Below are 13,196 nucleotides of genomic sequence, written 5' to 3' on the forward strand. Positions count from 1 at the left end.
CTTTCATCTATTTTATTATATTTAAAGGTCCTAAATGTAAAGACGTGCTTGAAATTATTTTCCAAAATGAACAACTCACTAGTATCCACATAATTAAAATTATGATTTGGGGTTCTATTCCTTTCCTCCTAACAACTAATAATTTAAGCAACTAACTCTATCGTTTGTCCCTTTGTCCTGTTGAGTTGAGCCATGGACCATTACTTCCCACTGTTGTAGTCACTTTTGGGCTGCTCCTTATGTAGTCCTGTTGTGTTTTGGGCTATCTTTTAGCTTCATCGCTCAAAAAGTAATAATAAGTGAAAAAAAAAATAGAATTTTACCTTTTAGTAAATTAGAAATAAAATAAACTGAATTTTCTCTAATGAACATCAAAAGTAAAAGTAAAGTTACACATATGAATAAAAGCTATTAGATTCCAATGAAGTTAAATAATTTAACGTTTTTGTTCTGATGTGTAACTTAAATGTGTACTAAAAAATTTGTGAACGATAACTTTTTAATATAAAAATATTTTAAGAACTATTAGAAAAGAAAACCCTCGTTATTTTTACTTATCATATTATAATTGATTCTTCTTGTGAAACTTGTTTAGTGTCATTTTCTCATTACAAAAATTAATGTGAACTCTATTGAAGTTTTACATAGCTCCCACTTCTAAAAAGTTACAGACATCATAGAATCAGGTGAGAGCGCTAGAGTTAACTCATTGCCGACCACCGAGTGCGTTAAACTTGAAAAAAAAATTAAAAAAAAATAAAAAAAAAAATAGAAAACTAGCTAACTCACCAGAGAGCTTCTAGAATCAAACAACATCACTACATGAAAAGTCTTCACTGAAAAACTTTAAGGAGTAGAAATACTTATCTTCACCACAAAATTTTTTGTGTAATACGAAAGTTAAAGTAATACTAGGAAGATCAAATTTTTAAGTTAAATTTTATAAATTAGATGACGTTGATGATTGGGTTATGTTTAATTAAGGTACTTATTTTTTATTAATGATATTTTATTTAGTTTGTTAATTCATTTTAAAAATTTAGTCTCATAACAATTTTCTTAAAGTCATAGAAAATGATATTTGAGGAGGCAACATGTCTCTTGTCGTCTTGTGGATAGCCAATTATTTAATCAAAAGATTAAAGAATCCAATGTTCGATGGCTAGCTAGATTATTTATATAGGAGTTTAACGAAAAGTTCGTGGTACCATTCATTTTAATGAAAAATTATATTTTTAGATTAAAAAATTAATTTTGATACTATTCATTTTAATATTTATTTTGTCTTTATCGTTAAAACTCAAAGTTTTCAAATCATAATCATTAGTTTTCCTTTATTCATATTTAATTTGTAACAATAATTTTTTGTTTGTTTGTGTCGAATGGACCCCTGAAATTAACAAGGGAGACCAAGACTTTTCGTTTTGCATTGATATTTTATTGTATTTTTTAAGAATAACGATTGATGGCAAGTCACGGTTATCTATTTTTTTCAAGAGTCAGAAAGACTCAAACCTCTAGCCACAAGTCTGGATTCCATACTAACAATAAGTTTTGAACCGAAAACCTCTAATTTTTATTTTAAAGAAAACTTTATGATCCACCATTTACTATTGGGCCACTAGTTCGTAATTTTTTGCGTTGATATTTGAGATGAAAGAACATAGATTCTGCGCATTTTTCACATTTTTTATGAAAAAAAAAGGGGCTTTTAGATCCAGGTCCAAAAATGTAGAGTGTTTTTAGGAGTGAGTCCAGTTATCTAATTATATGTTTTTATTTCTTTTATATTCATTTTATATTTTCTAAAAATATTAAAAATCAATTAAAATCTTCTAATATTATGCATTTTCCAACTCCAAAAGAATATATTTAATATCTTATAACAAAAAAACTAATATACTAACATAAATTTATCTACAAAACATTCTACCCTAACTCAAGTAACAAATATATGAATGTATATAATACCTATACGTGAGATATGAAACCTAATTAAAATGTAGAAAAAACATAACATACCTACAAGTAAGACACATTAATCTGTGACAGGTTGATTATAAAAAAAGAATCTGTCATATAGGTAGATAAATATAATTAACCTGTTATATAGGTTGATTATAAAAATTAAAAATAAAATCTATAAATGGGGTTTAAAGTAGGAGGAAGAATGAGAAATAACAAAAAGATAAATAAAAAGAAATAAGCAAAGAGATAATTGGGAAGAAATTTGTTTTTTATAATAAATCTTATCATTGAACAGATAACTATTGATAATTAAATAATTAAATATAACAAATTGGACTTATTTTAATAAACTGGACTATTCCTACTATTGGCTCAAAAAATTGGACTTATATCAAGTTTCTCCAAAAAAAAAATATGTCATACGCGTAAAGATGTAAAAGTTATGTAAAAAGAAGTGCATAATTCAGACGGTAAAAGAAACTATACGTATGACTTGTTTAGATGTACTTTTAAAATAATTGAAAACGCTTTTAAAAAAAATGTTTTTGAATTTCAAAAGTACTTTAAGTGCTTTCTGCAAGAAGCACTAATTATGTGCTTCTTCCAGGAAGCACTTTAAGTGATTTTTCAGGATTTACTTGCATTTTACTAAGGATTGATTTAAAAACATTTTCACCAAAATAACGTTTTCAGTCATTTTAAAAGCACATCCAAACGAGCTCTTAGATGCTGAAAATTTAGCAACAACTTCTATTTTTATCTAATCAGATTTGTATAGTGTCTAAATAATTAAAATTGCAAATACAAACGAGACATGTGAAAGCAGGAGTGGTGCTGAAAATTCTGCAGCCAATTATTGTTCGGCTAGGAATTGAGATAGAACTTACTTCGGCCATACGCGGTTCTCTCCAACTCCTCTTTTTCCCTCTTGTATTTATTTCCTTCCCTTGGCTCTTCTTCAACTGCAGGGGATTAGACATAAGATAATTTGAAGAATGAAAAAAAGAAAGAGCAAAAGGATTATGGAAACTTTCTCTTATACTTTTGTAAATTCTTCCATTTTCTCCGTAATGCATTCGTTTTGTAATGTTTTCTCGTCTTGAAAAGAAGCTTTTTGAGCTGTGAAAATGAAGAGAACAACTAGGGCACGGTTTGATCCGAATACTCGTGAAGAGGACAACAATCTGCAGGAAGATCAACTACTTGAGAATGGTGCAACTTCAAGCTCCGTTGAGCTCCAAATTCACCAGCCGCCGAAAATTCCGAGTATTCTTGACAACAATGTGTACGAGGTGCCTATAAAGGTAGCATACTGTCGCCTAACAGTACTACTCATAACCATGTATGTGATTGTATATATTAAGTCTGGCTATAGAACAAACGTTCAAAATATGTATAGATAACAATATTTTGGTTGTGTATACCTTCGTAAATTAATCATTTTATTAATGGATTAATTATACTAATTTCTTCGGCTATCTAGGCTATTCCAGAATCAGCGGAGTGGATATTTTTAGTCGTTGCCCTCGGCCTAGAGATGTCATCAGCTGCTTTCGACCAGGCTTCGTCCCCAAGTAAACCCCACTACGCGCTACTGAGCATGCTGTGTGCTGTTGCAGCTCTTCTTACTACCATCTGGGAGCTCACTTACAAGGCTATAAAAGAAAGAGTCGTATTAAGGAGGTCGGGATTGCTAATGCTGCCCTACTTTTATTATCCGCCTCCTCGGAACACAGTTTTCGGTGATCACTATGACATTTATGGATTCGTTGGCGGGATCTCTCAGTGCGCTTGCTCTGCAGTTCAGTACGTTTACTTTCTCCGGCACGCTGATAATCCAATCAAATCATCCCTTCTGCCAGCCATCTTCCTTATGTGTTTGGGTGGTTCGAGACTAAATAGGAACCGGAGGTCAGTTGTAATGTCGATAGAAACAATATTTTGCTGACTAGGGAGCTGACCGCCAACCAACCCTTGCTCGATGATTCTTGTACTTCTGCTTGGAGTCTCAGTGTCCAAACCGAACGAGAACCATCGAGCAGTTTACAATTATTATTCGGTAAAAACCCCTCATCCACAGTTTTCACTGCGAGCAAGCTTGCGGATGAAGAGAAAAATCCGCTTCAAATCCTAGTTGTGGATGACCAAATGGTTCCAATTACAAATCTACCTTATCCAATCAAAGTGGAAATTGTTGTTCTTGATGGTGACTTTCCAACTGGAGAGGATGACAACTGGACAGAAGAAGAATTTGAGAGCAACATCTTGAGACAGCTTACTGGCCGAAGGCGACACTTGCTTGCCGGAGAAGTAAGGCTCACAGTGAGAGATGGGTCTGCTACAATTGGGGATGTTGAGTTCACGGAGAGTTCGAGCTGGATTAGGAGCAAAAAATTTAGGCTGGGTGCACGAGTGATCCCAAGCCCAGGCTATCAGGGTTTAAGGATCCATGCAGCGGTCACGGAAGCTTTCGTTGTTAAAGATCATCGTGGCAAGCAACATCTTCCTCGCTACTTATCGCATACGAGAAACAATTCTGTATAAGATGCAAGGCAACATTTTGCAACTTTGTGCTACAATTCATTCAATTTTCAATAGAAAGCAAGGAACATTTTCAATTAGCTCTTCTTTGTTCTTTTTCTTCTAAATCAAGAAAACAATCTACAATGTTACCGTGTCTACGAATTTGCTAAAGAACGTTAAATCCCATTTCAAAACTTCACAAAATAAATTACAACATGTATAATGATTAATTTCACTACTATTACCATCAGAAAAAAAACAATATCAATGTTGATTAGTCCTGATAAAACCCTTTTTTGGGGTATGCAGATGTTCTAATCTTTGAACAAAACTTTTCAAACGACGAAAAGACAGCAGGCACCGGGTCCTCTTTCTCAAGCATTGTAGTGAAAATTCCGAGAAGCCCACCTCAATTACGTAATTGAGTTAGTACCACATAAACACCTTTGGACGTGATAATTAATGTGCATGCTATGAATATATTATTACGAATGATTATGCCTAATCACCTATTCCTAACACTACCCATCTACTTCATCATCTTCAACTTGTTGATTATCGTCCCCTCTCCTATACGGGATGACAATTTCCGATACGCAGAGTGCCGCAGCTACTACGACTAATGTAGGCACCCTTTTAATAAAGGGGTGCTGACATTGCCCTTTCAGTTGTTTACGTATATCACATTCCTCTTGCATTCACTGGAAATTTCCTAGGCAGAAACGTACAGAAGTCCAGTCAATGTACTATATAAGCCGTCGTCGCATCTATCTCTCACGAAAACGCCACCCACTTCTCCCTTCCAATGGTCAAACAGATTATATCACAATAATATTCCACCGCTTTGAATTTCAACTGTTATATAATTTCATCACACTAGCTTTCCAATCCCTCCTTTCAGACATTTCCAATTTCAAAACATAAAAATTTCATCTTCTGAAATTGTTTGGACCCAAATTTACATCATCGGCCCATACAATCAAGCCATTAAGTGAGCATATCTCTCAACCATCGAATGAAAAGTGAAGATAATTTTGTTATTATTGAAAGATAATATTATGATTTTTATCATAATAATTATCGTTTAACAAATTATCTTGATATTTTCTTATAGGGGATAATAAGATGCAAAGTAAGTTTCCGAGCAAGCAGTACAATTCAAATGGACTTGGGACTCCTATTATCAGATTGAGCAGCAGCATGGTGATGGTGCATTAAGATGAGGTTTGAATAGTAAAGATGCATGGTTTTGGGATAACGTTGAAGTCAAGATAATGATGCAAATTGGAATGTCATTAGTACATGGAATTTGGATGACAGAGATCCACGGTATTTAAATATTATAACCAATCTTTGGATTAGATTGGTGTTCTGCAAAGATGAAAGGAGCACACGACATTGACCCGAGGAATCTTGACTTTGAGGGATATTATCAAAAAGGTTCTTTATCACAATATATGGACGCTGAGAGTTAGAATGGAACTGGAATACTTTATTTCAGTGGCTGAGCATTACAAAATCTATAAATAGAGGCAGTGGCAACGACAAAAAGGACCTCCAATTCAACACACAACTGCCCTGCGCAAAACCTCTCAAACACCTTGAGATTTTTTATTTTCTTTTTTCCGCCGACACATCTTTAGTTTGGATAAACAGCACTGTGAAGGCAACCGGCGAATACCTTCAGTTTGGATAAACAACATTGTTGCCATAGAATCAGCCGACTGAGGAGCACCTTCAGTTTGGATAAACAACATTGTTGCCATAGAATCAGCCGACTGAGGAGCACCTTCAGTTTGGATAAACAGCACTGCGTCGAGACCGACTGGTTACCTATCCAAGTCTCGGTCGAGAAGGGTTTTCGAATCCTTATTGGCAGAGGTCATCTTATTAGTCTTCTCGGCGAAGTAAGGTGTTACGAGTTACGACATTCGGCGTACTGGACGCCGAGTGATTTTATGATTGGATACTCACAAGTGAGTTTCAGAATTCGGCATTCTAACGGCCGAACCACATTCACCATCAAGACATACATCACCTTTGAATAATTGTGTCCGTATAGTCTGGTGTCGATTCGACGTGCTTATACTCTTACGAATATAATCACTGTGACCGAATCGGGCGCCGACGATTTGTGAACTTCGCAGAACTAGCAGCATTGTCTTCAGGCTTGAGAATCCAAAGGCCGAGATTTGTTCCTTCCTCGGCCGCAGTCGCAAGATAAAGAAGTCAGCAACACGCTCGCCACAACATCAACAAATTTTACTCCTCGGTCGACGAGTTGGCACTCCCGGCATCCAACCGAAGGACGTAGTTAGTTTATTAGTTACTCAGCTTACGCGCCACGTAGGCTTTGTAATTTTTAAGGTCAACAGAAATATCAAACTATATTAATCTCCATGTCCCATTGAACTTCAACAAGTTACTATGCCTACCCACTTTCTCCTAAAACTACCCGTCTCCTTCCTCATCATCTTCCACAATTTGGTCACGGCAATATTACTTTCCACCCCCGCTCTCGGCGATGATGATCACAGATACACCGAGTGCCGAGGATACTATGACTGCGGCCTCCTCAAAAACATCTCCTACCCCTTCTGGGCCACCAGCAGCCGCCCCCAACACTGCGGCCGCGAAGACTACGAGCTCACCTGCCGGGAAGATCAATACCCTATCATGAAAATTAAAGAGCAGGACTTTCTTGTGTTGAACTTTAGTCGACAGGTTTACACCATGACAATCGCTCGCTCAGATCTCTGGGACACCCCCTGCACTGACAACATCGTCAACACCACTTTGGACTACGACCGGTTTTCCTAGGTCCCAGCTGTTCGGTACCTGACGCTGCTCTACGGCTGCCAGCCGGGGAACATGTCCGTACTCAATAACTTCACTTGCAAGATAAAGGGTATGGACGGCAATATTTCGTACTATGTCGACGACTCTCTTTCGAGGATTCGTATGGGAAATTGGACCTCGTGTTATTTGAATATTCGAGTTCCGATTATGTGGGAGGCTTTGGATGCTATGCCGCTGGAGAATGTGACGACGGGTGTGCTCAAAAAGGTTTTGAAACAGGGGTTTCAGGTGGCTTACGACGCGGAGTGGGAGCTCTGTCAGCAATGTGTAGTATCCAATGGAACCTGTGGGTCGAACTTGAGTTCTGATTCGTTTGTCTGTTATTGCGGCGATGGACCTTATGATCGAATATGTTCGATTCCTGGTGGTATGTGTATCAATTTCTTCTTAATTTCTCCATTAATTTCTTCAGATCAGTTTTCTTGGTTTAATTTAAGATTAGGGATAGTAATTGAGGTTAAGTCCGATTCAAAGTTGGGTTTTTAGTTTGGAGTTTCCATTATTAGTCAAAATCAGGCAACTTCAATTATGAACTGTTACACATTTGAGTTAAGTCAAGTTGGTTAAAATAGTGTACTTCATTATCCGCACTAAAGTTCGAATCTCTTTCCCATAATTTAGATGAATTTTTATATAACCATTACAAATAGTGTCACATCTTTTTACAGTCAAGTTTGAATTGCCTCCCTATAATTTAAATAAACTTAGAGTAAGTTAAAATATCTTCTAGGTCATTTGCTATTAGCTTGTGTTGTAAAGTAGTTGTAACTAAGTTCTACTGCTCTCACATTGTGATGGAATGTGCAATTAGTTTCAACCCCAGAACTTAATTACCGAAAACTTGGGTCATTAAGGCTTCTTATTTCATCTTAATCCCAATGAGATAAACCCCCACTGAGTGGACACAGACACCAGAAGTGTTGCTCCTTTGACTGGTCATCGCCACCTCAAACTTGTGGACAAACCAGTAGGTTTGCTACCAGTCGTAGGTGAAAACACATGCCACGTAAGTATTGTCCAAGTCAAAGGTCCACGAGATTAGCAAGGAATTCTATGAGATTTCAAATAGACCACACTTCATACCAACATGTAATCTTTGTATCTTGTGAGTCATAAGTCCACATACCATTTCTCTGCCTTCCGACTGAGATTTTAGGTGTAGTGGCGCAGGATTGCCGTTCTGTCAAACCGAGCACATTGGAATTAGGCTATCTTAGGAGAAATTCTTATGTTCAACTATTTAGGTATCTTACTTTTTGTACTTATACTTGTGTTGTATAGTCAACCGAATATAAGAATATCATTTTGCGAGGGTGTTGTACATGATATCTCACATCTTGGGAGTGAGTGTGCTTCACATATAACTGAATATAAGAATATCTCACCTCTTGCTAGTGTGATTCACGAAAATCTACTTATTTATAAGGAATTCTTGGGTCCACTTTGGTAGACTAACACACCTTTACGACCGTTCATGGCAAATCCCACCATGATCTATCCCAGGAATTCTAGCCCTCCCGCCCCCTCTTGATCCCATCCACTGTGTCTTGACCGGACGGTGTCACCCATGTGATGTCCATACCAAAGACCTTCTCCTTGTTTAGCCCTTCAGAACCTTTTTAGTGAGTTCAGTTTCCAAGAGTATATACCACTTAAACTATGGTGTAGAATTAAGTTTGTATTAACCACCCCAACTCGTTTTATTATTAAACACAATTACTATGACAATGTCATAAGTCTTCGATGCAGTGCACGTCTCCATCATCTTCGAGCATATATCTTGTCTTTCTCCATGTTACTTTTGTGACATGCAACCGAAAAAAAAAAAAAAAAAAGAGCTCAAATTTCCCTACTTCTTTCTACACTTTCGGTTCAACCAACCACAGCTCACAAATTTCAAGCAAATCCACCAAAACATATGAAGTGCTTGCTGCATCACTCATTGTATTGCCTACCTCAAAATTGAAAATTTCTGCCCTATTTTTTGGTCGCTTCGAATAGGTAATGACCCTTACCTAAAGCTAAACAAAAATATTTGGTATTTTTCGGTTTGTTAGATTACAGTAACTTCGGCTTCTTTTTTTTCGGTATATTTCAATTTATTTTCGGTCTTTATTCGGTTACTTTGGATTTTCATTGAATTTGGCTCAAAGTGTAGGATTTCCATTTTTTCGGTATTTAGCACTGATTTTTCTGAATCTCATTCCTTGTTTAAAAATCATAAGTCAACATTAGTGCCAAAATGGTGTATATGCTTCACTAAATATCATCAAAATACTAGTTCCGTGTCTTCTCTTTGACCAAAAACATTTTAGTGGAGGGCGGGCGCCGTGGATTCGATGACAATGAATCCGTGTGTTCGTGTGTTTTTGCAGTGATCGACCTCTTGTCAAAACCTGTGATGATGGTACTTCTGTAGTAAACTTTTCCCTTTTAGTTATGATTGAATTTTAAGAAAAACTGCCCAGTGTGGATTTCTTCTTCAGTATTTGTGCTTGTAGACAGCCATGGTAGTTCGCGTTGATTAGCTTAGAGCAAAGATAATATGCGTGTTTGAGGCTTACATTTGATTGCTAAGAATTCTGCTTCTTTGATTGCTTTTGCAGACAATGCATGGAATTGGAAAAGGAAGGTTATTGTAGGTAATATATCAGCAACCCCTTTAAATGAATAAATCAATAGAGTGCGAAAATCACTCCCAACTGTTATCACTGCGGCTATATTACTGTGTACTATTTTCTTTCTTACAAATGCTGCAAGAGAAAGCAATATACTCCATCACCCTATTTTCCTATTTCTATTCATAATAAAAAGCTGAGCACAGTGACGATTTAGGATTCATACAACTGACCATACTTAGTGGGATAGGGTTTGGTTGTTGTTGTTGCATTTTATTAACCATTAATCATCTTGTGCCCTGCAGGAGTTGCTCTTTCTGCAGGAAGTGGGATCATGATCTGTGTTATTGTTTGCTCTATTAAAGCTAGGAAGCAAATTTTCAGGAGTAGCAACGATCAAGACCTCGAGGCTTTCATAAGGGCTAATGGACCTCTAGCAGTAAAAAGGCACAAGTTTTTGGAAATCCGAAAAATGACCAAGTCATTTAAAGATAAACTAGGTCAAGGAGGTTATGGAGATGTGTACAAAGGCAATCTGCTGGATGGTAGTCCTGTGGCTGTGAAGGTTCTCAAAGCATCCAAAGGGAATGGCGAGGACTTCATAAACGAGGTTTTAAGCATTAGTAGAACTTCCCACGTCAATGTTGTCACTTTGCTAGGGTATTGCTTTGAAGGTCAAAAAAAAGCTCTCATATATGAGTTCATGCCTAATGGATCACTCAAAAAGTACGTTTACAACGAAAATGCTTTGCAAACGAGTAGTCCACAATTGGAAGTGGAACAGCTACTCGATATTGTTATTGGGATAGCTCGAGGACTCGAGTACTTGCACCGCGGATGCAACACGCGAATTTTGCATTTTGACATAAAACCGCATAATATTCTTTTGGATGAAAACTTTTGCCCCAAGATTTCAGACTTTGGGCTTTCGAAACTTTTCCTCAAGAAGGAGAGTATTATGTCGATGTTGGATGCAAGAGGGACGATTGGGTATATTGCTCCGGAAGTGTTTTGTAGAAACTTTGGAGGAGTTTCAGTTAAGTCCGATGTCTACAGTTATGGAATGATGGTTCTGGATATGGTTGGAGGAAGAAAGAACATCAATGCTCGAGCTAGCCACACGAGTGATGTTTGTTTCCTGATTGGGTTTATAAGCAGCTTGAGATGGGCAGCAGTTTAGGGTTGCCCAATGGTGTGACAGAAGAGGAAAACGAACTCGCCAGGAAGATGATTTTGGTAGGGTTGTGGTGTATACAGACGAAGCCATCAGATAGGCCTTCCATGAGTAGAGTGATTGAAATGCTGCAAGGAAGCATTGAAGCCTTGCAAATACCACCAAAGCCTGTTCTAACTTTTCCTGTAGGAACACCACCAGAATCTTCCACGTTATCACTTGCACGTTCTTTTCTGGATCAATTGGTGTACACCTTAATTCAGTTCATTAGACCTATTGAATAAGTTTTAACTCATAAGAGAATTGATTTCCGCACGCATTTTTACTCCTGTGTTGTCCGAATAAGTGTTCCTTAGTAATGCATGAGTTCGCAAATTCAAATTCACCTAATACAGAGAACCTGTGCGTACTAAAACACCAAAACACATAAGAAAACAAGTCACTATGATTTTCGATTATTGAGTTTCAAGTTCGAATTCCCTTATCCCCGGTAATCATAATTACATGAGTTGCATAACCAATGGTCCGAGCCATTGTTCAGAGCATTTCTCTTCTTCTTCTTCGCGGTCTTCGTCGAGCCTCCCTTGCCTTTCTTGATCTAGTTCTTCTTCACCATTGCCTTCCGCTGCTTCCATTCCGAATGCTCTGAATCAGTAGCATCATCATCCTCGTCACACATGGTTTGGAATTCTTTTTTTTCAAAGAATTACGGATCCTCTCCATCATTTGTTCTTCCTCGACCAGAAACCAACTCGCCACAACCAAATAATCGTACTTCTCCATGCGTATATCGTAATCACTTTTCGTGCCGTCAAAGTATTTGAGATCACTTGACTCCTCCATCTTGCTCCTTCCTCTTCTTTGTGTTCTTCCACTCGAGGGAGAGATTGTAGAAGAATTCAACAGTATGCCGTTGCAAATGACACCCAACTGAGGGAGTGGGTGATATTTTATAGGTAGTTTTCTTTGTGTGGTTAGGAAATATTGGACTTCAAGTAAGTGGATATAATCCTTATAAAACTAGGAAAATATGAAACGTTTTTATTTGCTCAAAAGGCCGAAACTTGTACAAAATCCACATCTAATTAGGAAACAACCCTGGAAAGGTGAATCACTTCCTACCCAAACTGCATATGAGAAGGCAGTGAGATGCAAATCACTTCCTACCTCGTCATATGTGAAAGGGCGTGTTGAGAATATGAATCTTATAAACATAAAAATAAATAAGTCCTTAACTGAAAATTGAGTACCAAGTTTGTGAGTAAAAGAAGTACAATCTGCACATGCAATTCGTCTTGTGACCAAATATTAGTTGTTAATTAAACAATCCAGTTTATATACAGCTTAGCTAATGAAGGTTTGCGGTTAACTAAATTAAACTAACAAAACTAACTTGTAGCGAGAAATCTAGCAACCTTTCACTAACCTTTGTATTTGAACTTTTTCACTTTAGCAAATGTGTCGTTATTTACAAAAAGAAAAATTTTAATATATATTTTCTATTTTTTATCTTTTATTTTCTAGACAAAAGCATTAACGTTCTTATTTTTTTTGTGTACTTATTTTTTTTTTTTGACAAACGATATTTTCGACTCGGATCCCACCAGGCCATAATTCATCCACTAGGCCAGCAGGCTGGCAGAGCTAGCCAGCTAGCCTGTTGCACCAGGCCAAACCCATGCTAGCTAGCGTCAGGTTACTGTTAGATTTGAAATTTTTTTTTTTCAAACGAAATTTTAAAAAAAATAAAATAAAATTCTAATTGTTTTCCTATAAATACCTAAGCAATTTCTACACCATTTATCACCTCATTTTCACTATTTCATACTATCTTACCTTATTTTATTTTAATTCTTCACCAATTTTTCACATCTTTTTCATTATATAAAGATAAGAAATCTGGAGACTTATTCATTTAGTGACAAGTGGTACTCAAAATATGTCTAAAAATCTTATTTTAATATGCTAGTTTAATTCAATTAATTATATTATTTCAATTAAAATAATAAATTATTAAGGGGGTTTGGAGATGAGTTTTTTTGTCAAATAGACTA

At 36.6% G+C, this 13,196-nt stretch overlaps 1 protein-coding gene and 1 pseudogene across 1 annotated transcript; both read left to right on the forward strand.

The window, feature by feature from the left end:
• The first annotated feature begins 2,766 nt into the window (after nucleotides 1-2,766).
• On the forward strand, nucleotides 2,767-4,586 carry LOC103939860. Its single transcript, XM_048589629.1, has 2 exons — nucleotides 2,767-3,272; nucleotides 3,452-4,586. Exons 1-2 carry the CDS (start codon nucleotides 3,096-3,098, stop codon nucleotides 3,914-3,916), a joined length of 642 nt encoding a protein of 213 aa, XP_048445586.1. The 5' UTR covers nucleotides 2,767-3,095; the 3' UTR covers nucleotides 3,917-4,586.
• A 2,217-nt stretch (nucleotides 4,587-6,803) lies between these two features.
• Nucleotides 6,804-11,532, forward strand: LOC103939072 (annotated as a pseudogene).
• Nucleotides 11,533-13,196: the final 1,664 nt, after the last annotated feature.

The sequence above is a fragment of a genome, unplaced genomic scaffold, assembly GCF_019419815.1.
Source record: "Pyrus x bretschneideri cultivar Hongxiangsu unplaced genomic scaffold, Pyrus_bretschneideri_v1 Contig3, whole genome shotgun sequence".
NCBI classification, from domain to species: Eukaryota; Viridiplantae; Streptophyta; class Magnoliopsida; order Rosales; family Rosaceae; genus Pyrus; species Pyrus x bretschneideri.